Below are 27,421 nucleotides of genomic sequence, written 5' to 3'. Positions count from 1 at the left end.
GTAAGTGAGGAAGAAGGAAGGGAGCGAACTAAATCATTTTCGCGCCGTCCCCTCTGTCCCGTGTAGGCTCGCTGTGCCGCGCGAGCTTCGTCAGTGAACTGAGACTCGCGCAGACTGGCGAATCTCACGCGCTGCCACATTCTTCTACACGGTGAGATTTCGCATAAAGGTCCGCACCGCACGTGAACGCAGAGCTCCTTTCCAGCGGAGACGCCTTTCACTCGCGCCGCAGGTCACCACAGGCACCGAGTCCGCCGACAGCCACCTGAGGGAGGCGAGAGAGACGCCGCACCTCCCGCTGCTGCTGCACGCACCCAACAGGAGGACCATGGAGAGCGCACTTAACGGCTCGGGCGTGAATTACCCGAACCAGTTCCCGCTGTCTTACAACAACAACACCGGCTTCTGCGGCAACTTAACCGACGGTAACAACACCGCCAGCTTCGCGGAGGTGAGATGCGACGGGGACCGCAGACTGGCCGGCGTCCACCTGAACTACGACGACACCAACCCGGTCATCATCGCGATCGTCATCACGGCTCTCTATTCCATCGTGTGCATGGTGGGGCTGGTCGGAAACGTGCTGGTTATGTACATCATCATCAGGTAAGAGACACCAAAGTGGCCCACTCCCTAAAAAAACACTCAAGCGCGTGGATGCGCTTCATTCATGTCTTGTTGTTTTATCTTTAACACTTTATAAACAAACTAACACGAGGGAAAGGACTGATAACCTGTTGCTGTAACTAGTTTACAGGTGTGGAGAGAGGGAGTTTACGAGGCCGAGTTTAGACTGTATGGAAACACCACTGACAGCGTTGCTGCCGTTCGTGCGTAAAAATGCCCTCCGTCCTCGCACCAAGTTGCTCCTGCGCGCTGAAGGCGAACAGAGAGCAGAGATGGAGAGGAAGGAAAGGCTGCTTTATAAACACACTCCAACCACTAACATGCCCCGATAAGCAGAGGGATATTTGTGTACACAAACTGGCCACTTAATGCGTTCTAGTGTATTTTTGGCACGTAGGCACCTGGTCAATATGACCTCTCTAGTGTCTTTAAGTCTCCAATTAGTGCAAAAATGTCTTTCTTGATGCCATAGGTCAGAGGACAGACGAGATAAGAAAGACAACAACCAAGGTACACTCCAGGTGCCACTTTATTAGGGGGTTATCTGTACCTAATAAAGTGGCCAAAGATTGTTTATCATTAGATGTTATTTATGTGATTTTATACATAATTAATATTATATTGTGTCTCCATACACAATAGAACTATTACTGTACTGGTGCGAGACTAAAACATGTGGTGCTTCATCTTGTTGTTTATTCTGTCATGTTAATTGTTCTGAGAGTCAGTCCAACACTCAGCTTCAGATCAGACGACTATTTTTTTTTGTCTCAACAACTCATGTCATGAACATAAAATATTGAAATTTCAACGTTCCAGTGTTTGCCCTCAATCTTTTAAATTGTCATCACAGCAGCAGCTTTTAGTCACTTTTAGACGAGAAGAATGATTATTATTTGATGAGAACCAGTCAAGGCAAGACTCCTGATTCCACTGGTCATTTCACACAAGATTCATCATTTGTGTTCACATTTAGAGACACATTTAAAAAAGCATTTTATTCTGTTTGTTTTTGTTAAACTCTAAATCATCAATATTAACATCATCACTGGCACTGGTTTTGTTTTTGTGTTGACCTAAAGCCTAATTACACAGAAAATGCCCCACTGTGCTAACGATTCCAAGGATTTCATTTATGGCCTGTTATTGCACATGGTCATATTTGACATTTATTGTGGTTACAAGCTCCCTGGCTGATGCTGTACATCCTTCCTAATGAGGATCTTTCAGGTAATAAAAAAAAGGGCTGCAGATCGGTGGGGCAGGGAGCGATAGAGAGTCAGATAGGGAGGGGGAGTGGAAATGAGGACAGGTGAGTGATTGACAGAAGAAAAGAAGTGGACATGAGTGGAGTGTTGATGGGAGAAAGATTCATTGGGACCAGTGAAAAGGTGGGGATAATGGAGATAAAGGGGGCAGCCGTCCATCTGTACAGGTAACACCACCGTACTGGAGAAATCAGTGTAAAACGAGGAGATCACTTCTCCATTTTGACGTGTTTGCGTGTTTGTGACTTCCTTCTTCTACTTCTGTTTTACTAAAGATTGTTATCATCTTTAGAGGAAGTTTTCTGCATCTCTGCTGGATGTTTTCTACCCAAATTGCTTCCCACTGATCGCCCCCCGGTGCTGTCACAGCAGCAAAATGAAGTGGAAGTCAAAAAAAAAAGGGAGAGCATCAGCCAGATGGATGTTTAATCAACGGGGGTGGATGATGTGAGAGCTGGTAGACATGGGCTTGCATTATGTATTCTGAAGTAGTTTGTCTACAAAGCAGATTATGGATGATGAAGTGTGGCACTTGAGCTTTCGGTGTCTCCTCCTTGGCTGAGGGAACGGATTTAGGACAACCTGCCCGTCCTATCCTGCTCCCTCTCTCTCTCTATAGCGCTGACACTGACAAACATCCAGTGTGCGTGTGAGACTGTTTTTGACAGCAACTTTCAGATCTTTATGATAAATCTTTAGGGTAGTTAGTAGGACGTGTTTCCTTCCTCCATGAACCACGAAGCATCAGCATCATAATCATTCATCATTGTTTTTTTCTCTGCCTGTCTCTTGGTGCTTTTTTCTCTCTGTCGTCACATAGAGAGCGAACAGCCATTTAGCTAATGACACTTAGTGGATATTTACTTGTAAATGGAAATGTAGTCTTGAACTCGTCGTCCCCGGGCTTTACAGTCATTGCCTTGAATGCAATTTAGCTAGATTAAATAGTCACGGCAGTCGATGAGGGATGTTTTTCCCCCTTCCTGTCAGGACAATGATAACCTTAGAGCCATAAACCTTCTCTGTCTCACTCGCTATCTCTTCGTCCATTTGCCGACTCTCTTTGTCCCTCCGTCTGTTTGCTCCCCACTTACATAGACTGCAAACTTCTCATGTGCAAACAAACACGAGTCGAGATCTGCACACTCAATTGGAAAAATCAGTTGCGGTTGAACAGAAACCACCAGGTTCCACAAGGAATATGCCGCCAGTGGAGAGTGCTTGCTGTTGCCATGGAAACGCTGGGAGGTGTTTTGATTGTGATGAGTACCCTGCCTCCCTCTCCCATGCAGCTCCGAGAGCTGCTCTACATAGTTGGTCTAGCTGAGTGTCTCTGTAATGGAACAGTGCAAAAAATGTGACACTGTATTATTCTGTTGATCCTTTACATCGGGAAAACAATCCTGGGACTCGCTCAGCTCTCTGATGTCAAAGTTCCCTCTAAACGCCTGAGTCGCTGTTGTTTACGTGCGAGTTAAAAGCTTACATGACATCCTGAAAGTTGCAATCAAATTATGAGTCGAACGCCTATTGATCAATATTGTTTCTCATGGCTTCCACCACCTGATAGGACAAAAAGTGTCTAACAACTAACCTACCACTTGACAAATACATGTTTGTGCTTTCACGTAATCCTTAATGGTAAAATACATTGGCGAATTTGAAGGATATGTTGAAAATCTTTCAAGTCTAAACAGTTTTGTTCAAAAATGTTATTAATCGATATAATTGTGTCTCCTAATGGCTGCTTTCCTAGGAAATGTGACTTTGAAAGTGAGATTGAGTGAGCCCACTCAGATGTCCTTGTTTTGGTCTTGTAGAGGTAAACACAAACAGGGACATGGGCACTAGAGGGACTGCAACCTTGGTAGACAACCACATGATTTGTCCATCTCAGACCACAAAAGCCTAATTTTAGCTTCTGTTGAGCTGCACTATTCATTTTCATACAAAGCAAAGACTGCAGATGTTATCCCCCTTTAGTTAGGAGGGGATTTCTTTAAAATAAATAAATACCCTGTGCTGTGTCCACACAAGCATGTGCGTATTGGGAAATTGGATGATGTAAAATGATGTAGGAAGAAAAAGTGTCTATTTTTGATGCATCACATTTACAGCCTGTAATTATTAACTGCAATTATTAGGTGAGTTGTGTGGGATGAAAGAGAATGACTCCCCTCTCATTAACACAGATTACTCACTGGGTGTTACAACTCTTCAGCTCGAACTAGTGACTACTAAATGTAGTCTTTTCTTAAACAAGAAGAACACATACAAATCAGCTTAAAGTGGACTGTGTGTAAGATATTCAACTATGTTATAATACAGGTACTACAATCTAATTTGAAAGTATTGACCCCTCTTCACCTCCCTCCTCAGAAAATCAAGGTTGCCAGTTTGTTTGAAAAAACAATCCTACATAAACAGAAAGATGGACGACGCTAATACCAATTTCCCACTCAATTCACACATTGGCGACCAGATTTATTGATTTGCAGCAAACTTTGCATCTGCCCAAGAGATTGTTCTTGGGTTCTTGGGATCTTGGGCAAGCAATTTTTCTTAGGTGAGCCCAGAGATCTTGGAATTAGCATTTTCCGGGCGTCACGTAATTTGCTCTCTCATGCTTAACGTTACTCATTCATTGTTCTGCCTGTTGTCTCTCATTAGTGGCGGAGAGACGACGTGTACAGCGTCCATAACAGTAATTACGACTCGATGTTTGCTCTGTATGTACGGTACATCAAGCAATGCAGTGAAGCAGTAGGTGGACAGAGACAGTGGGAGACATTTACCTAAATATCAACTTAACGTCTCTCTTGCACAACATTTCAAGCACTTTCAATGTCCCATGACAATTTAGAGCAATTTTATTTTTTTTGTTATTTTTTTTTCAATTTTACAATCTTTCAAGGATTTCAAGGACCCTTGGGGACCCTGCACAGTATGTTTCTATGCACGGTCAAGTAGCTCGACTACGTCAATCACTTGGATAACTGTCCTTGTCCCAGTTTACAAGCACTTTTACAACAATTGATGTATTTACTGACGTTTGTCAGTTTCCATTTTAGCATGCAGCTAGTTGTTAGCATGTCGAACGCCACGAAGAGTCTTCCTACCGTACATTAACTGAAGAATACCACATTTTTTAAGCTGAGTATAAAATCTGTCTCCTTGTGAGTCAAAAAAAAAAAAGTTTAGTTTTTCTTATTTTTCACATGGGCATGGGCAGGGCCCCCAGTCCGGCTTGAGTCCAACTCTGGTACGACAGATGGTATAAAACGCAGTAGTTGCTGGACTCTCGATCTGGGTGTGTTAGTCAAACTTTGAGAAATTTGATTTAGTACAATTTCAGTCAGACTGACATGTTTACATTTATTGACCAAAGCTTTAGTTTCAAAAGCTTTGGTCACAAACATCCCCACGCATGATAGATGCGACTTCTGCTTGTCTTGCGGTGTTGTGTAGGAGCGTCCCTTGTACGGCTCTTGTCTCAGGTAAACACTGAAGAGCTACTAAACAGAATTGACTGCATCAACAACAGTTGCTGGAGCCTCCGGGAGCCCAGAACCTTATGCCAACCCATATTACCATCATCGTCATTTAGAAACATCATTTCACCGTCCGTGTTTGCGCTCCACTGCTTTGTAAACACTCGTAAATTGACCTCTGACCTTTAGTCTTGTAACAGCCATACAGCGCCAAATACTCAGTTAGTGTGTACTACATCTGCGATGGCTGTTATCTGATAACTACAGCAGTGAGCTTGAGGATCTGATGCTGCCGTTTCTTTGTTTGCCTAAGAATACTGTGTCAAGACATATATATGCTAGTTTAACCTCTGCCCTCGCCACAATAAAACTTTCAGCCACTAATTCTGAATAATTATTTTCCCCGTGCGTTTACCACAGAGCTGTCTGAAGTTTAGCAAGTGGTGGTTATTATCCATTTGTCAGCTCAGAGTGAGATAATGAAATTCCGTATGCTGAACACATACTTTACACGTACTTTATTGTTAGGGAGAGAATAATGAGTTGAGAGCATGCAGAGATGCAATTAGTTCCTTAAGTAATATTCTTTGTAACATCGCTGGCTGGAGAACTGGGACCCCGTCCCTCGGGAAAAAAACAGATGTTCTGTTTAGCGCACTAAAAAAAAGAGAGAAAACTTCCCATGTCCAGTTTAGATTATACAATCTTGAAGAATGTGACAGACCTTGGTTGTGGAGACCAATAAGAGCCAAATAGAAAAGGATTGTAAAGTTGGGATGGGAATTAAACGTCATTATAGTGGAGGGAACAATGGAATGATTTTCATTTCTCTTCTCTCCTCTACTTGATAATTGAAGGGCTCTATTGTACTATACATCCATCATTTACAAAGTGACCCACTTACTATGAAGCATTCACTTCCACATCAAGGCTGGCATGTTAAAGCGCCAAAAGTACATCTAACAGAACTAAAACTCACAAGAGGTTCAGAGGTAATGTGCATTACAGCGGGCGAGGGCACGGAGAGACCCTTTAAAGGAGTTCTTCAGAACATGAGCAACACTTGGCGTGGTATACAGTTCGCTTTGGCACAATACGGTACGGTTTGGAACGGTAAAGCCTGGACTGAGAACAGTACCTTTACTTGGTAGGCGGGGGTGTGTACTGTGCCCGATGCGAGGTACGTAGCGTGATGTTGTACGTTGAACGAACGAATAACGCCATTGAACGTGACACAGCAGACAACAACAGAGGACATCCAGCAGCTCAACAAGACGTCAAGCTTTGTGTGAGAATAGACTGCGGGCACCAGTCGGAAGGGAGTCGCCTTTTTCTGTCGTCCAATCAGCTGACTGTCATGGGTCTCGCTCCACCTGTACCGTACAGTTACTCTGGTACCCCAAGAGAAGGGCACTGATATACGGTACCGTTGGGGACAGTTGTTTTGGTACTATTCTGAATGGAAACACCAGAAAATACGTACCATACTGAATCATTCCACACGGCGCAAACACCCCATAAGGTGTGTGCAGTGCAGATATTGGTTGTGTTTGGATGAGAAATGCAAGAAATGTGACAGAAATATTTCCAAATAAGCCTCTTCTGTCCCATCTCACAATGAGAACTGTATGGAAACTGTTCATCTTCCTTTGATCTGTATGTACGGTTACTGTGGAAACCACAGTAGTAAATCACTATTATACCAGAATACACCAGAGTGTGCAGTGTCAAATTTGACTTTGTTTGGATAATAAAAAAATGCAAGCGATGTCTGTTTGTCCGTTAATTACATATCTGTTGAACATGTCGCTTGTCAGGTTTCAAACTTGGCAGGTGACTGACTTATACATTGTTTGCAAGGGAACAGGTACATATGCTGTTCCGAAATAAAAACCTGATAGACTCACTTCTTCATACATTTCAGCATCTTTATAGATAACTGGTCTTACATTACTGAAGTTTTTGTCATTTAATGGAAAACCATTAATAAGACTGAATCACTATGACATGGGCAGGTGTTGTTTGCGATTTATGACATTGATCAGGGGTGTCAAACTCATTTTCACTGAGGGCCACATCAGCATAATGGTTGCCCTCAAAGAGCCAGATGTAACTGTAAGACAGAATAAATGTAACTAAATGTAAATGCACCCTCAGAAAAAGGCTTTGAAGCACGGGTGATTTTCTTCTTTTTGGTTGTGGCTTTTGTGAACACATTCTGCTGCGATCGCAGTTTGCCTTTTAATTCTTTGACAGTTTGTTGTTTTACTTGGCTCCTTGTTTGGTGTCAAAATGTGGACATAGATTGTACTCTTTGATGACTGACACCGCCTCATAACACAAAAGACATACCAGTTTTTCTCCTTGAAGCACAAACATGTATTCGCCTTCCCATCTTTTTTGAAACTGCCTTCCATCTGCATCAATCTTTCTCTTCCTGGATATTTTGGGATCATTTGTGGCTATATATCTCAATTTCATTCGTCGCATGATGCAATGATACACTGGTGGGATGCCGTCACTTCACGGGTAACACAATCGCCATGCATTGTGGGAAATGTAGTTTATGGTCAACACACGCCTTAAAGCAGCATAGACCTCGCGGGCCACATAAAATTAAGTGGTGGGCCACGTCTGGCCCCCGGGCCTTGAGTTTGAAACATGTGATCTACATCTTCAATAGATATTATTGTATTCCAAAACATTATTTGTGTCTTTGTTAGTCTTTATAGTTTGTGTACTCCCTAAAAATAAATGAAGTAGAATGTTTAATGTTGTTGCTGGTAATGTATTATTGAGTTTGTCCTTGATTTAAATTAATTTCAATAAAAAAAACATGCTGATCATCTTACAGGATCTGCCCTAAGTACATAATTACATTGCAACAGTACTCAAGATGGAGGGGAACCAAGGGCCACACTGCAAAAATACATCACATAACATACAGACGATAGCTTGTGCTTAATATGACCGAGGGATAATTGCTTTTCCTATTGTGTTAAATTGTACACACATGTCCTTGAGGGGTTTTAATCAGCTGTGTGTTATGAACCTTCAAGAGTGACAGTGGATTAATTGTACATCTATATGTGAGTTTACACTCCACTGCTTCACAAGTTGTTTGTCTGATTACAGTGACCTCCTCTGTCAGTGTTTCTCTCACTATTGATTGATTTGTTCATCAGATTTCCCATCCATCCATCCATCCATTTATTACCACTTTATCTTCCACAGGAGGGTTGTGCCAATCTCAGCGGGGTACACACTGGACAGATTGCCAGTCCATTTTTGAGAGAAAAATGGACTGACGATGTGATATATGTGACATTGCAACACAACAGCTTTATGGGTATGAACGTGTTAAGTTTGGATCATCAGATATAAGCTATTTATCTTATAGTGTCGAGACTCACTCTTTCTCTTCTGATCCCACGTAAAGCTTCTGGTTTACTGGCTTTTCATCACAGCATGTGAGGAGAGATGGAATGGAAACTGGGCTGGGCAGCATTTCAAGACATTGAGACAAAAACAAATATGTGCAAACTCCAAACAAGGCATGAGATGAGATGAGATAATCCTTAAATTCATATAATTAAACTTACACGTGGTTGCTCGGCAGATGAGACTCCACTGACTGCAATAATTGGTAGAAGGCGGTAGGTGGCGCCACATGCCAAAACATGATTTCAAAACATAAACATGATTTGCAGACTGCTAAATATTTTTTTAATGCAAATATTTTGGCTGTACTGTTGTTGGTGAGTTCAGTTTGTTATATGAATATTATTCCTGAGTCTCTGTGACATATTAGGAGGATTTTACTTTAGATTTATGACATAATGCACCTTTAAATACACTTACAATATAGTTACTGAGTACAAAAATTTGATTATTGAAACATGACAAGTATTGGCTGGATTAATCTGCCATACAGATGAATCTGTGTACCTGTGAGTGGAGAAGATTCCAGATGGCAGACAGGAATACTCTGATGTTGGTTCTGAAACAGAAACAACACACAGAAACATCTTTTATCAGACTTGACAAAACCAGGATGATATTATTGTCTAACTGAACTCCCGATGTCACTGGAAACATTAACGCTCTGCTGGAAAATGTAGGAAATACTTTCTGGTGAGTGATTGTTTGCATTTGTCAGTGCAGACCGTGCGTGTGATTCTGTGTGTGTAATTCTTCACCGTGTGCTTGTATGAATGTATCACCATGATTTGTTTATCCTAGTCCCTCAGATGGAATACCAGCACATTTGTCACAACACTCTTCTATGTTACTGAAACACACTGCGGGCGATTGTCTCTTGACCTTTTAAATTCATAAATGTTCAGTCTGTCATCCTCCTCCTTTGACGCTGACCTATTATCGTTAATCAAGGGTTCAGGGACCAAATATTTTGTAACTATGAAAAATGGCCTGAAACAAAAAAAGCAACAACATTTTTTGTAGCGAGAACTTTACCTGCGTTTTAATGGTCAAGATAAAATGTGAGTGTTTACAAATGAGCTTAAAGCAAACAGATGAAGGAGAGACAGTTTAGGGAACAAACTGATTAAATAACAGCAACAAACCACTTTGTTTAGTGTCAAAGGTCCAGTGTGTAAGAATGAATGACTAGTGGTGAGATTGTAACAAATGGAGGACAACCTCATTCCCGTGTACATTTCCCAAGCGTGTCTGTGTGAACTACACTTCAGTTGTCTTCGTTTACCAGAAAGGATATTGTTTGTACTGGCGAACTGTCCGGGGTGTACACTGCCTATCGCCCTATGTTAGCTGAGATTGCCAGAGCGCCCCCTGCGACCCTCATGTAGAGGATAAAGCGGTAGAAGATGGATGGATGGATGTTGTTTGTGTAGAAAGCTTCGGCTTCAAAATGTCAAACTCACACTCTGGCTGGTTTTTTCCCTGTGGACTCGTGTTTGAACAAGATGACGCCTTTCTGTGAAGCCAGACTTGTCTACAGGTCAAAAAAACGAAACCATTTTTACTATTAAGCAATCATACACATGTACAAACAAATTTTAATGCTGAAATATTACATTTTTACCAATAAATATTACACACTGGACTCTTAATGCAAGAAATAACTGTACTATTAACCACAAAGTGTTAAACTTTGAGAATTCTTGGTCTTTGTTTGGTCATCATCAGTCAAACATCTTGAGTGATGTAAAAGCATAAACAGGCAGACTTTGTGATGTTTTCTGTGTGTGAATTTTCAATTTGGTCAAAATGTTGTGGAAATTGAATAATGACAGACGATGGATAACTAAGAGATGGACGATATGAATAGTCCAAATCAGGAGAATGTGAGTATGCGACACATTAATAGTGTGACAATAACAGTTAATGTTTGGTTTGGTTTCGACACAAAATTTACATCCATCCATCCATCTTCTACCGCTTTATCCTCCACATGAGGGTCGCGGGGGGTGCTGTGCCAATCTCAGCTGACATAGGGTTATAGGCGGGGTACACGCTGGACAGATCGCCAGTCCATCGCAGGGACACATATAGAGACAAACAACCATCCACACTCACATTCACACCTACGGTCAATGTAGAGTGTCCAGTTTACGGACACTCTACAGAAGCCGGAGAACCTGGAGAAAACAGAACGCAGAAAGGACCTTTTTCCAACCGGGTCTGGAACCTGGGTCTTCTTGCTGCAAAGGCAAGAGCGCTAACCACTACATAAACACAGTCAGATTAAGTTCATTATGTGAAACGGACAGGTTTTTTTTGGTACCCACGCATGGATCATCATCCACCCTTGACAAAGAGCTTATCTTTTCCAAGCCATTCCATGCATTATACCATTACTCATACTTAACTGTGTGTGTTTTTTTTATTGTTACCATGGTGAAAAAAAAGGTCTGCTACATCTACTACTGCAGTTATTCTCCTACAGCAGCCAGATAATAGTATTATGCTGAGAATGATAGCGCCGCACACGAGGTGAAAGCTTTCTCACGTACAGCGCACTCGCATCAATGTGACTTACATTTTTACATCTCTTTTCATCTCTTCTGTTGCTTTAAGCTCCCCTAAGGCCAAGTGTCAACATACTGCGTTTAAAATGCCTCTTAAAGGTACAATGTGTAGTATTTATGGGTTTATATAACCCAAAATCCACTTTTGTATACATATTATGTGCTCCTGCATTGTCTAGTCGCTGTATAATAGTTTTTGTTTCATTTTCGTAGTGTTTCAAAAAGTCATTTAAAATAACATGACCGCGGACCGCGGTTGCATAGCCACTGTTAGCAGCGAGACGCCATGTTTCTACCGGAGCCTGTAAGGACAAACGCGAGAGAACAAATCAAGCGTCTCTTTACTTGTAGCGGAAGTCCCGCCTCCACTCTCTCCGCTTCGTCTGCTACGGTCGCGGTAGCTCGCCCTCTCCCTCGCCTCACGAACCTCATCTGCTGACACGGAGAAAGACAACGAGGACGACATTTGACCAGCTGAGGATACCGTAGCGCTCAGGGAAGGGAGGGGGTGAGCAGAGCAGCAGGTCTTTGTTGTAAATTTCAGCCTCTCCTCTAGATGGCACTATAAACTACTTATTTCCCCTTTAAGTGCTTTTATATCAGTCAGAATAAGAGTCTGTCACAGCAACTGACAGTGCCTGTATGTGTGTGTGTGTGTGTGTGTGTGGGGGGGTGGGTGTGTGTGTGTGTGTCCATTTACCATCATTTACTATGTGCCTTCTGCAGCACATCCCCAACACTGCCTATCTAATGACCTCCATTTACTGAAACAATTTGTCGCATTACGACATAAGACAAATAGGTCTTATTATTTTGTGTTTCTCTTCTCCCTTCTCCACGGACCTGTTGTTGTTGTTGTTGTTGTTGTTTATTTTCCGACAGCTACATCCTTCTGTGGCGCTTCCATTCACTCGCTGTATTACAAAAATAAAATAATCTTTGTAATTCTTTATGGATCTGAGGACAAATGATGTAATGCTGGAGCGTTAAAAGTATACTTTTACCGGTCAGGATGATGGATATTTCACGCAGCCTTTTATTACTTTGACTATTAAATGAAAATTCATTACTTCAGCTTTTATGACGGGCCTTATAAGTCATTTTTACCCTTTGAATTAAATGAAATTAAACTTGAATTATCCTCTTATGGATTTGTGAAAAATCAGACACATTCAGGCTGAATTTTTCCGTCGGGTCCTGAAACTGCTCAGATCATTAACAACCTTTTATCTAAAACTAGAGCAGGTTTGACGGCACGTTGAAGAGTGGAGACCTTTTCATTTGAATGCTGTTGTCAAGGTGTCTGTTGAATTTTGCTATGGAGATGGCATTAAATGTACTGAGCTTTGTATCAAAAGTAGAACAAACAACTCCATGTTGTTTCCATTCCATGTTCCTGCCACTCTCTTATTTACTTACTTGAGGTGCTGGTATTTTCCATCACCTCCAGTTGTTTGTCATCTCTGCTATCATACTGAAAATGTGCTGTTTATAAACACTGTTTATACTGTGATCATAATTGTTTCATTATTTTGAGGTGAATTCTGATTTTATATGATCATAAGTGTGTTGTGGTACTATAATCTGTCAGGTTTTGTCCGTGTATACAACTAAATTACGTGTAAAATGATCTTGATATCTTAAATACCACTGAATGTCAGCATCCTCTCACAGACACACATGCCTAGCATTCAGACATGCACACGGTCACACCCTGTGCACCTTTATCCATCATGCTCCTCACCGTGTGCATGGACAATGTTATTGTCTGGGCCAGAGGCATTCAGCTGTCTATTCACACGAGCAGACACTGTTCCTGCAACCAGGACGTAATAGTTTATCTGCACCCAGCAGCAGCTCATGAATCATGCACGAGGCTGAACATACACTGTCCAGTGTTGCTGGCCTTATGATGAATTATGTTTAGGTTGCTGTGTGTAGCAAGAACCGTGAAAATTAATCCGCCTCAGTTCCAAACGGTCGACCACAAACACGCAGGTTTAATCTTGACGTCTGTTGAACTACGGCGACAAGACTGTTTGATTATTCTCTTGTGCCATGTTTAAATATACAGTTCTCTCTAGTTTACAAGCGCCGCCAAGTTATTCAACTGATTTGTCTGTAAGCGTTTTAAAATCATTAACAAGGCAACAAAGACCAAAATCTCCTCACAAATTAGTAGCCACATCTTTCTTCCTCCGTTCCTTTAATGTTATGTTTTTATTACAGTGCCATTATCTACACGGCAACAAACTGATTGAGCTTATTATTTGCGAGTGAGATTTAAAATCATTTTTTTGCGCCAGTGGCTGTGGCCACTAAATGAGGAGAAGGTGTAATATTCACAAGCTGATACCATTAGACATCAACAGCTAAAGGGAATGGAATAACATAATTGCAGAAAGAAACAAGCAACAAATGAAAATTTATCGAAAACTCAACATCACACGACCATGTGCAGCGCTTGAATTTGTATTTCCCTGCGTAAATTCGGAGGCTTTCGTTGACAGAGAAACAAAGAAAGCCGAGGAATGTTACGAACAAACGTTCCCTGCGGTGATGTTTTCGATATCGGTGTTAATTTGATGTTAATAACTATGTATTTCCTCACTCAAAATGTGTTGTAACTTACATCATGTGCTGCTTGGAAAAAATGGGGTGCTTTGTGTACAAAACGTGCAACGCCTGCCAAATTCAAAGTTGATCAAAGGTGCAGTTAGTTGTTAAGACAAATAGACGCAAAGGGAGAGGAACAGATGATACTTTTTTATATAATATTATTGGGATCCTTTATAATAATGTACGCCCCAAGATTCTCCACTGCGTTGCTGTTGCCATGGTGAAGCACGACCCTCACTTGTGATAACAGTCATCAACCACTTAACATTCAGGCACGTTTGAATGGAATCATGCTGTGTGCAATTGTCATGATGGTGGAGGGGGGGGGCACTGTGTGGGTACATTGCATTTTCTCGTCTGCTTGGTCATCTCCGATCACGTCAGTGACCCTTTGTGTTCCAACAATCAAACCAGATGGAAATAAGATTTACACTCGTTATTTTCCCTCTCTTCGTCCTTTTGTTATTGAACAGCTGAGATTCATCTGAAATTACAGAGAGCACCTGTGACATGTATTGACATCAGTGGAGAGTTATTTGTCAGGGCAGCACAATTAATCATTTTCAAAAAAAAAAATAAAAAAATTAGCAAATCGCAAAAGGCTGAAATGTAGGATGTCAGTTATAAAGCACATCTGACGCAGAGATTGTTTACAGAAAGGACGTCTCATATGCTTATTGGAATGGTTTTATTTGTGTTTTTACTTCATTAAACACAGTCATGGATCATATCCTTGTTATAAACCTCCGTCATCATCGCGTTACATCGTGAATATTGAACTAAAGTTTGTCAATGGTGTTTCAAGAGATCTTTGCGAGCTGAATTAAAATAGGAAGAAACATTTATATCCCATAAACAGACAAGTGTGTGAAGAGGATAAAGGCCTAGATTCTTTACCTCGATTTTGTACCGATTGACCTCGAATACGTTTTATGATATTCAGCCTTTGATGTCAGAGAGAAAACCCATTGGATTTATTGGATGTTTTGCCCTGAACGCCATGCAGTTTAGAGGCAAATAAAAGAATTGATGTGTTGTTTATTCTCAGATGCACCATAATAATGTAACTTCTGTCCGGTCTGGCCTCACTGATACATTTTTTTTTATCACCCAAATAATAGAGTGACAGCCTGCTGTAAATAATGATCCACTGGGGAACTGTGACCTCTTACCCACTGTGAGCTGCGATTAAAATGAGATAGTTTTCATAGATGTTATGAACAGAGATTTTCTTATCTGAGTTGTTTACCTAAGTGAGAAACCATTTGACAGAAGATCGGTATCCTCTTTATTAATGATACTTGCCATCATCATTGAGTTCACACATTGTGTTAAATCTCCTTTTGTCATTTTCAAGTGACATAAGAATAGATACAGCTCACGAAAGACTTTAGAATAAAATTTGGAATAGCTCTCTTTAGGGAAACACCCAAAAATTACACTATTAATAATAACAATACTATAGTGTTACATGACTAAAACAAAAGATGTTCAAAAATACATATGGCACATTGAAAGGTGCATTATGTAATAAATTTAAAGCAACTGGGCATAAAATCCTTCTAATATGTCACAGAGACTCAGGAATAATGTTCATATAACAAACTGAACTCACCAACAACAACAGTACAGCCAAAATATTCGCATTAAAAAAATCTAATTATGTTTATGTTTTGAAATCATGTCTTGGCATGTGGCGCCACCTACCGCCGTCTACAAATCATTGCAGTGAGTAGAGTCTCAGCTGCCGAGCAACCACGGGTTGCCAGTTACGTCTGAAAACGAAACCTTAAAGACCTTGGTATTTTCCATTTTTTAATGGAAAAACCGAAGCTACGCCAACTTCACCAAGCATGAGAAAAGAAGTGTTAACATCAGTGAAATGTAACTGAAACTTTCAACCCTTATCCAAGTGTCAGATTTCAAACCTTGACTTCCTTCTTGAAAATCATGTCACCACTTTACTACAATTTTAAGTGTACAGTTAGAAATGTTTTTTTTTCCTTAAAAAAAAAAAAAACCTTTGTTTTAAGAAACACTTAAGATTACACACAGTGTTTGTCAATATAACTTAGGAGACTCGTTTGTATAAGTAATAATTAATTCACTATAAATGTGTCTCCTGGTGCATTTCTAAATATACGGCTATAGGGAATTAATTATACAAATGAATTTAGAAATCCACCATGTTTCCCAAATGATGATAAATAACATAATATGTCCATGCATTATAATATAAATTATATATTATAATTATAATAAAAACATTTTTAATCAAATCATAATGGTAACCTTAAGAGGCACAACAGCAACGTTGCGCTAGTAAAGCAAGATGGCTGCACACAGTTCGAACAGGAAATGTCTTAGAAGTGGATTCTGCTGCTGAAAATGCTTTGCAGCTCCTGGGCAGTGGAAGCAGTGGGGGTGGTGTGGGATCACCTGTAGAGTAATTAGTCTAAATTCCTCAGGGGGCCGAGCCTTTAGGGCAATGCATGAAATTAAAGTCAATAAATCAATGGATCGGCACTTTGACTGATACAAACGAAACGAGGCCATTCGCCTTCATACAGCGTGCTGCATGTAATATGACCCTAAGACTTACACCTCTTTATGAATTGTGTACCTAATAAAGTGACCCATTTGGTCTTCTGCTGCTGTACACTATCTGCTTCAAGGTTTGTTATGTTGTACATTCAGAAATGATCTTCTGTGTACCTTGTTACCATGTTATGAATTTTTAATTCAGTCAGGCAGGTCATCTTAAACATGCCTAAAAGCCTAAAGTCAGTGCCATCAGATTAGCAGATTAGATATTTACAAATGAGAAGTTGAACAGGTGTATCCTGGGAAGTGTACAACACACAGCAGACACACTAGCAAACATCTGCAGACACGCTCAGAGCCAATAAGGGGATGTTAGAAATTACCTCAGCTCCAGCTCAGTCCTCAGTGTAAGGATGACAGCTTTTACTGCAGTGTGAGGTATCTTGTCAGTCCCCGTACAAATAAAGCTTGAAACAACAAACTCACTTAAGCTGTCACCGTTAACGTTAATCAGACTTTAATGAACTAACCATCATCTCTGGTCGTTAAGAGGATTTGGGATTATTGAGGAGAGCGCTACAACCAAACAGAAACAAATTAACTCGGCAGTAGAGTGACAGTTTGGGTTTAATAAAGTGAAGGCCAGTGGGTGCAATGTATCATTGTCACTTTGTGAATCCACGGTAATTATATAACAGCAAGGTTAAGGCGAGTGTGGCAACAATTAATGTTACTGTGCTTTGAAAATTAAATCAAAGGACTGGTTTATATTTTCTTATATATAACCATAGAGGTAAGATTATACCATGCACTTAAGTGTCTCCTATCAACTACAGCCTGTATCTTCTCCTCAATGTCATATTCACCATATTATACCTCTTTGTTTTTTCTTGGTTTTTCTTTTGTAAAATGAACAGTTCTCTCTCTTGCGAGGGTTTCTGTCTCAAACTGTTTTATTGGAGTTCTTCCAGGAGTCTGTTTGGCAGCTGGTCAGTGCCAAAAAACTGTCTTATACAGCATGTGTTTTCTTATTTGCACTTTTTTTTGAGGTGGATTAAGTCAAACAAGACATAACAAGATAATTTGGAATGTGTCAAGCAACTCATTTATCTGTGCATGTATCGGGCTTTAGTCTACTCTGATCTGATCTGATTCAGCTGGCCCACATTTATGCAAATTAAATGTTCTGTTGTCATTAACAACAACAGAAAATGTCACATTAGTGAGATCACCTGGTTTCGAAGCAGAAGCAGGAGACGTGTAGCATAAGAAGCACCTTTACTGACGTTCGGAAACAGAAGCTATCATAGTGACTTTGTGGATTAGATTTGGCAGTAATCGATGACATCATCTCTAAGTTTATGTGATTAGGCAAAAAGCCGCATGGATTCTTATTCATGTCACGTGGCTACTTATCAGATATACACTATATGGACAAAAGTATTCGGATGCCTGACCGTTACAAAATACAGGGACGTAGTCAAATAATTCATATAATATGGATGGATTCATATAATGTGTGCCCATTCATTCTGTAGAGGTTTTATCAGGTCAGGCACTGATGACCTGGCTCACAATCTCTGTTCCAGTTCATCCCAAATGTGCTGGATGAGGTCAGATCTCTGTGCGGGCCAGTGAAGTTCTTTCACACCAAATTCGTCAAACCATGGCTTTATAATCCTTGGGGAACAGAGGGTCTCCCTCAAACTGTTTTGCCACAAAGTTGGAAGCTTAGCATTGCCCAAAATGTCTTGGTGTGAAGCCTTAAGATTGACCTTCAGTGGAGATAAGGGGCCTGGAGCCCAAAGCCTGATTGTGGGCAAGCATCGTTGTCCATATAGCTTATATCGGATCTAGGTAGAGCTGCAACTAAAGATTATTTACGTAACTGATTAATCTGTTGTTTATTTTCTCCATCCAAAATGTCAGTTTGAATGATTTCTTTGTTATATGGAGCAAAGAAATTAAGAAAATATTCACAATTAAGAAGCTTAAACAATCAGTAATCTTGTTTTAATAGTGAAAAAAGCTTGAAACTGATTAATCGATTATCAAAATAGTTGACGATTCATTTAGTTATCGATTAATAATCAAGTATAATTTCCGGACTATAAGTCGCTACTTTTTCACACGCTTTGAACCCTGCGGCCTATATAACGATCTGGCTAATCTAAAGATTTTTACCGACAGCTGGAAACTCAATTCCAGCTGTGATTCCTGGGGGGCACAGCAAAGTATTTGCAGCCACTCAGCATCAGTGTGAATCATGCATTTAAAGTGGCACAAATTGAGTGGGAGGCTTGGATGACCAGTGGCGAGAAATCATTCACCAAAACTGGCCGCATGCAAGGAGCAACTTTTCGCTCAAATCTACCAGTGGATCCTGACAGTGTGAAAAAATCCACGATCACGCACAGAGACAGTGAAAGCGACAACGAAAGAGAGACTGTGAAAGTGTCTGACGAAGTCATTCTGAGTTTGTTCAAGTCCGACACTGAAGAAGACCACTTCAGTTTTAGTGTTCAGGAAGAAGATGAAGATAGCGATCAGTGACTTTTCTGGTAGGCTCGTTTTTTTAACCAGTTGTGTTACTGCTGTGTTACTGTTACTACAGGCACTTTTTGGAAAAAAATTTAGTTACGGTAATTAAACATTACGGTAAAAAAAAATCTTTCTGTGTAAATATCTCATGTTACAACGTGGACACCTGAAACTTATGGATGTGCACATTTGTATCTAAATTTAGTTGGTGCGGCTTATATTCAGGTGCGCTCATTAGTCCGGAAATTACGGTAATTGTTACGGTAATTAAAATTCAAAATTGAGCAGTGGATTTCTTTATTTATAAAAACTCAAGAAATGTTTTTAGCCGAGTAATCTGATTGTAAATGTATAGAAAAAAGCTATGACTTACTAAATCACAGGGGAAACCCACAAAGTATTAGTGGCACTTTAAAATGTCATACTTCATTTTGACCTGTCAAATATATAATTTAAGCTGCAGACCGTGGCCCCAATTCATTAAATAATCGAGAGGCTGCTTGTCCTGCAGTCTCTTGAGGTCGACAGCAAACTTGCCCATGACCAAATTAATAAATGTGGTGGTTTAGATAAATGAACAGCAGTTTCATGCTGCAGCAGCTTCAAACACTGTTCATATGTTTGGCTACAGGTGTTTAGGTTGATCAGCAGTAGAGGCGAGCCAGGACTTCACACCAGCACACATTTCACATTAACACCGCAGGTCAAGTCAACTGAACAATGACTATTGTTTTTTAAATATTTTCATTTAGGTCTTTGGTCTGTTACGTTCAACATAAATCATTTACGGTCTATTTGATGTGCTCCAGTTTCACCCAAAGCAAAATCTAAACATGGAATATGTCTTTGCCGACAAGTGCTCTAAACAGTCGAGGCATCTTAATTGTCTGTCTTTCATCCTCATCTCGTCCCATCCTGTGCTAATGGAGTCATGTCTTTCTTCTGTTTTCTATAAACACTCCATTACCCTCTATACACTTGGAACTCCCCCCTCACTTTAACCCATTTAATTTAAAGTGCAACTTTGTGATGAACCGTAAAAAAAAACACATCCTCCGTATCCTGTGAGTATCTTTCATTCAGATGAGAAATAGCAACTTATTTGTACTTTCAGTGGATGCATGACCTGTTTATTCACCTTTAATTTAGCCTTTTTAGTAATTCACAATGTTCTAGCCCTTCATGTTTCAAAACTGGCTTAAGATGCTTTGCCAAAGTAAGATTTCTTTTAAACAATCTAATGGAAAGATGTAGATAAGACAGAATGAAATACACAAAACCTGAAACGAATTGTGGAAGGGTTTACATTTCATCAACCCTTTCTGCAAATACATCAACATTACATAGAAATGACTCACTTCTCTGTGATACTTTTTATACACCAAGGAGTCCCCTTAAACAGAGACATTAGAGCTGATTAAACAAGATGTCTGTCATTAGCAAATGTGCTAATATCTGACACAAGAGACCTGGAACATTAACAAAGCATCCCAGGATTCTGCTGCGATTACTGCCACAGTTTCATGTCATTTAATTTCCATATCACGCTCAACTTTTTCATAAGCTGAAGAAAACAGCGCCCGTTTGTTTCCAGTTCTGTGAAGATGCATTTTTCATATCATCCTTTGGGCATTTAAAGTGGTTCACTTAGCTCGAGAGAAAGGAAAATATCATAATGGAACACAATTCTCCTTCAGTTTATTTGAGATCCTCAGTGATGGAAACTCTATCAAAATCCTATTATGTGGTAAGGAGGAAAGGAAGACGGTTTCAGAATGCCATTTCATTTTAGCATAGCATTTGCAGGAAGTCATGTGATGAGGAAAAGCACAAACCTCTGAAGAAGGATGCATTTCAAACTCACTGAAGAAAACAGAATCTGTTCCCCTTTACTTCTACATGTTAGATCTCATTGTGACTATTTTAACCTCACACCAATAAATGATTGACTTGTTTATTTATTGCATGAAATAGAGACGTAACTTTATCAGTTATCATGACGTGAACACTATGCTTTCTGTACAGATACACTAAAATGAAGACAGCCACCAATATCTACATCTTCAACCTCGCCCTGGCCGACGCCTTGGTCACCAGCACGCTACCGTTCCAAAGTGTCAACTACCTGATGGGCACATGGCCGTTTGGAGACATACTGTGCAAGATGGTGATGTCCATCGACTACTACAACATGTTCACCTCCATCTTCACGCTCACCACTATGAGCATCGACCGTTACGTCGCTGTGTGCCACCCAGTGAAAGCTCTGGACTTCAGGACCCCCCGCAACGCCAAGATTGTCAACGTCTGCAACTGGATTCTGTCCTCGGCCATCGGGTTGCCTGTTATGTTCTTGGCTTACACTGACGCCACATGTAAGCATATAGCAAACACATCCACCATTGTTCTCAGCAGCTCAATACTTTTCTGGAAATATCCCTGACATCCACTATTCAACCAAGCATTTAAAAGCTGAACTAATAGAGTGTTGTGAAAAGCACTTATTTTCTCTGTTAGCCATTGTAGACAATGGGTTTAGCAACAGCGCGGAAACAAATGCAGACACAAAGCAGTAGGAAAACAAATTAGGTTCATTCTTTGCATTACAGCTTTAAAGACCAATTATTTACTCCAGCAGGTTCCATAAAAGAAACCATCCCAAATGAGTTTTTCTGTGTAATTGCACAAACAAACGCCATTGAATACTGTATGCATGGCTGACGACTTACATAACTGCATAGTCAAAGGGACAAACTGTACAAGCAATAGTGCATGATTTTCACTTGTGCGGAAAATAAAACATTTTAAACTTTAAAGAACAAACACGCATCCATACAGGGGGCTGCATGAATACATTTAGAATTAGTGGAGTAAACCCCAAAGTAACTCAAGGGCAGAGTCACACATTTGTCTCATTAATGCTTGATGGTGGACAGGCCTGATGTTTGCTATTGGAGGTCTGAACAGCAGTGGCTATCATTTGGAGCAAGAATTACCTGACAAAAAACCCAAAAGCAATAGGGTGAGGGTGCTTTCTCTTCAGAGCTCTGTTTGGGTGGTGTACTTTTGAGCTAAACACATAAATGCAGTTGGATCAGCCAATCAAAACAAGATCTGCCAATATTACTAATGACTAAAATAGTCGGCTGAAAAAGCTGCTACCTCCTTGACTTCAATGCTAGTGCCCCCTACAGCTGTTATTTAAAAAAAAAAAACATTATGTTAATTTCACAACAGAAGAGACTAAATGACGTCTGCAGTTGGGTCAAAGAAAATATGTATATATATCGGTTATTGGCCCAAACGCTGGTATGTCGTACATCAGATATCGGCAAAAAATCCAATATTGTGCATCCATAATGATGCGTATACAACACAGGTGGTAGTCAATCCAAATGTTCAACTGTCAAGCTCAACACAACACGGCTCCACGCTGTCGATGTTGTTCGTTGGGCAAAGTTCGCCCAACAATGGCGGACATGTCACCGTTACTTAAGCAACATAAGCAGCTCTGGCGACATAGTAAGCCATAACAGACATCATTCTACTAACATCCCAACAAGTCCTCCAACTGAAAACTGTAACTAGGGCGATGACGTAGAGACAGAAGAGACCAGGAGCAGATACACAACAATTGTATCAAGTTTATACAGAACAGTTAAAGTCAGTGATGACATGTTTATAGAACTACAATGTCATTTATATTAGCAGCAGCAGAGATTGTTGATACAATTTATACTGATATCGACTTTTAATTATAGCATAATAATAATGGTGATGGCATGTATGAAAATAATAGTAGTCAGTAAACTCGAAACTGGATCTGGATCCTGCAACCTGCAAGATGAGGACACAGAGAGAGCTCGAAGCTCAGCGACACACCCAAGGTACCAGATTGCTGTTATTTATACTACCACTAGGGGTGTCTATTTTAAAAATATACCTATGGGTCGTAATTCCCGCATATGACCCACAGTTATGACGACAGTCTCAACAATAGCTGCCTTCAACACCTGTGCTTTGTCAGACCTGCCCACCACCATGTAAGAGTCCACCTCTATTTACACTGTCAGCCTTAATCCTGCCAATAAAGAATCCTGCATTTGGTTGCTTTGTGCTCATCCAAATAAATCTAAAGTACAGATGTTTCAAAAGTGCTATAGTCAGGAGAATAGCGAGTAAGCGAGTTTGCATAAACATGTGCTTGATGTTTGTGTCTCCTCCACATTCTGCACAGCCTCCAGTGATGTTGACTGCAAGCTCAATTTCCCGCACCCCTCCTGGTACTGGGACACCCTGCTGAAGATCTGTGTGTTCATCTTTGCCTTCATCATGCCTGTCCTCATCATCACCGTCTGCTACGGCCTCATGATCCTGCGGCTCAAGAGTGTGCGCATGCTGTCAGGCTCCCAGGTTAGGAAAAAAAATTATTTGTCTTTTATGCACATTAGCCAGAATTGACTCATACAGCCACTTAGTTCATACATTTTATGCCTAAGGCTTTTAATTACATGCTAATGGGAGTTTTAAAAATACAAGCATAGGACGCACTGATTAACTTAAGAGAAAGCAATTAGGAGAAATAAACCTGAACCCTGAGGCTGAGACTCCATTTTAGTTAACTGCAGAGGAAAATGAATAATGTTCCAATCACAAGCTGCAACACTGAGTGCATACAAAGAGTGTGAACACTTCATAGTGCAGATATACTGTATACAGAGTATAGGCTATACTCTAAAGATCAAAGTGCTTTTTCTTCACTTTCATCATCTTTTCTTTCTTCTCTCTGCCTTTTGAGTCTCTCTAATTTTCTCCCCTCTCAGCTCCAATTTAACCATCTCTCTCTCTATTTTTTTTTTCTTTTTTTTTACATCGTCTCATCTTCCCCAGCCTTTCTCTAATTCATCATCTGTCAGTTTTTCAACCCTCCTCCACCTTCTCCATCTCAACTGTTCCTTCTTTTATCTCCTCTGTCCTTCTTCTTTCGTTACCATGGGCCAATTCCAACTCCTATCTTAACCCTCAAGCTCAACCCTTAATCTTAACTGGTCCTCAAAACCAAGTGTTGAGGGTTATTTTGTCACTTAGAAATGGGACACGCCTTAAATGCAGATACGTCTTCAGACTGTGGGGGGCAGAATAACGCGAAAGCTGCGTCCAGTCTGTCAACTCCAAAAAAGAAGAAGAAGAACACATTTACGTCACAATTATTTATTACGATCCGTTTGTCAGTCAAGTTATTAGGTTGTCAGTTAGTTATAAGATGATACTCATACAAATACCACAACCACGGACATATTCAGCTGACAGTTACCACACACCACGGCTTATTGAAAAGTAAACGACAGCAAACGATCACTTGTCCGCACCGGCCGGCTATTGATAAAAAGATCGTAAAATAAAAATAAATGTTACGCAACAATGACGTCAGTAATCCATAATATGGGCCTAAACTAAGATAATACAATGGTTTTCATCATTTTTATATCTCTATTAACAAAGAAAATACTTTGAATTTGTAGCGTACTCGTTTCACTGCTTTCGGCACCATCTTTGTTATGGCAAAACACGCAATGCATTCTGGGTAGCCCTTGCTCCCAAGGGTGGTCTCGGAAAATCTCAATATTGAGGGCGATACAGCCCTTAAACTTGCCCCTCAACGTAACTTTTCTGCATTTTTGAGATTGAGGGTTAAGCAAGGAATTGGAATTCACCCTATATACTTCATATCCCCGTCGACCTCCAGCACTAACGTACTTTACCTCCCCCTTCACGCACAGGAGAAGGACAGGAACCTGCGTCGTATCACTCGCATGGTCCTGGTGGTGGTCGCCGTCTTCATCGTCTGCTGGACACCCATTCACATCTTTGTCATCATCTCTGCCCTCGTCACCATCCCCAGCTCCACGCTGCAGACGATCACCTGGCACTTCTGCATCGCCCTTGGCTACACAAACAGGTTTGCTCTTGGCAGTAGCCCAAGGCTTAGGCAAACATATTTACTGAAATTCAACAAGCGGGCATAACGGATTACCTCATCTCTTGACAAATAGTGTTGATGATTAATCGATGATTGTTTAATTCTCTATTAGTAGGTTGTCAATTCATGTTTCAGCAGTGTTAAGCATTTTCTTTGTCATATTTAGTGATTGACTGAAAACCTCATCAGAACACAGAGCATTTAGGCTGCTTTTTGGCTTTACTGTGTAAAAATATATATACAGAGGCTATTAGAATGTGCAGTATAGAGCGTCTTATATTCTAATCTGCAACCTTTTCACCAGCTATATAAACACACCTGAGCAAAAAGAACTCAAACGGATATGCAATCTAAAATGAATCATAACTTTGACTCAACAACAGATGAGAAGATGAAAAAACACATTTAGTAAAGATGTGACCTATAAACACGCACCCGCAGCATGTCCATGTAAGCGCTTGTGTATTATTCCCATGGCAATTTACCAAGGGTGCACCTGTAGCACTAAGGGTTAATATAAATATTTAGATAGCAAATGGTACTGACCTTTAGATTTCTTCCTACCTGTCTGCAGAATGACTCAAGTTGTAGATTTCACTCCCCTAATGAGTGTGACACATTATGACCTCACTTTTGCTCCCTGTAGTAGTCTGAACCCGGTTCTTTATGGCTACCTGGACGAGAACTTCAAGCGCTGTTTCCGTGAGTTCTGCACCCCGAGTCCTTCAGTGCTGGAGATGCAGAACTCGTCCAGGACCGGAGCCACAAGCCGCAAGCTCCCACAGCGTGAACACAACAGCGCCAACACAGGAGAAAGGTCCAATCAACAGGTAATTTGGCTTCTCTGTGTGTGGGCGCTTTACTGAATCTTCAGGTTAATTTGTTTTTTAAAACAAGAGACTGAGTGGATGAACTGCAATTGGTCAAGAAATCATCTGAAACCTAATAAAACTGCATGTTCTTGATTATTTGAACTGTGAAATGTTTTTACATCACAGCATGGTTGAGCAGTGGTTACTTAGCACTGATGTCTGACAGCGATAAGTCTTCCAGTCTGATTCACAGCCTCTCTGTGAGTTTGTATTTTTCCCACGTACTTCGGATACCTCCCACAGTCCAAAGACATGCAGGCTGGAGAGTCACTGTTAATCTTCATTTTCAATATTCTTTATCGTATTTTTCCCCAAAAAAGCTAAATAAGTGCTGCACAAATAAAAAGACGGACTGTTTAAGTTAAACAGGAAAATAAAATTCTCAAAAATGGACCAACCATAAAACTAATTAAAGATTATGAAACTCCACCAAGGCTGCTCAGTTCCCCACGGATGAAATGAATAACACAGTCTCTGTCTCACAAGGTTAACAATTGCTTTTGAAAAGAAAATCACGATCAGGATCCAGAGTAGATTTTAATCATTTCTCAAAACTGCCCTTTTGAGTGATTCTGCTGACAGATAGACTTCTATGTAAAGGAGGCTTCTGCAGCCTGTGATGTTTCCTCAGGCACTGAGCTCCAGAGCTTCACAGCTCTAATTTCTAAAGCTGTGACCCTGTTAGTCTTCAGTGGAGAATCTAAAGTGCTAAAGATTATGTGCAAATGTGAGTGTGAATGGTTTTTAGTCTCCGTATATATATATTGGCCCTTTGATCCCTGTGTGGTGACCTGTCTGCTGTTTACTCTTGGATCCGCTGCTGTGAACCCCTGCGACTCTCAAAGCATAATATGCACTGGAAACTGAATGAATAAAAAAAAAGCGTGTGAGGGGTCAGGAGGTCATGTAACGGAAACATAGGCAGAATATCCTCTGAACACCCTCTCTCTCTCTGTAGGTATGACTAGCCTTGGAGGGGTCGTCGGTGGACTCTCGCTGTTGCGGCAGCGTTACCAATGATGATCCCAACTCGGAGGTCACACAGGTCACCACAGGGCTGTGACCACCCACACACACTCACACACACACACACACACACAAACACAAATACAAACACACACAGGTTTGCGTTACTGTCCTTTTAATTCATTCGGACAGCCTAAACATTATCCCTAACCTTGACCTCACCACAATTCCTCAGAAATGAGGTTCTGTCTCATTAGGACCAGGTTTTTGGTCTCCATGAGGACTACCGGTCCTGACAAGGTCAGTGTTATGCCAGACAACACACACACACACACACACACATACACATACACATACACACAAATTACAGGATGTGACTACAACTCAAAAGCACAGACAATTGCATCAAATCTGGTTGTCCGCCATCTGACCAGTGACTTGATGAAGAAGTTGTGAGAAAAGGGATCATTACCATTATACCTACCATGTAGACTAGAAAGAC

General features: G+C 40.7%; 1 protein-coding gene across 1 annotated transcript; it reads left to right on the top strand.

Annotated features, from left to right (window-relative positions):
- Nucleotides 1-505: 505 nt before the first annotated feature.
- oprm1 (opioid receptor, mu 1) lies at nt 506-26,973 on the top strand (the record flags this gene model as incomplete). The annotated part of the gene is made up of 7 exons (XM_083898013.1): nt 506-606; nt 21,127-21,476; nt 23,339-23,514; nt 24,882-25,060; nt 25,728-25,911; nt 26,536-26,680; nt 26,912-26,973. Exons 1-7 carry the CDS (start codon nt 560-562, stop codon nt 26,971-26,973), a joined length of 1,143 nt encoding a protein of 380 aa, XP_083754139.1. The 5' UTR covers nt 506-559.
- Nucleotides 26,974-27,421: the final 448 nt, after the last annotated feature.

The sequence above is a fragment of the Microchirus variegatus genome (genome assembly GCF_963457635.1).
Source record: "Microchirus variegatus genome assembly, chromosome: 11".
Classification (NCBI taxonomy): Eukaryota; Metazoa; Chordata; class Actinopteri; order Pleuronectiformes; family Soleidae; genus Microchirus; species Microchirus variegatus.
This window is presented reverse-complemented; position numbering and strand designations above follow the sequence as displayed.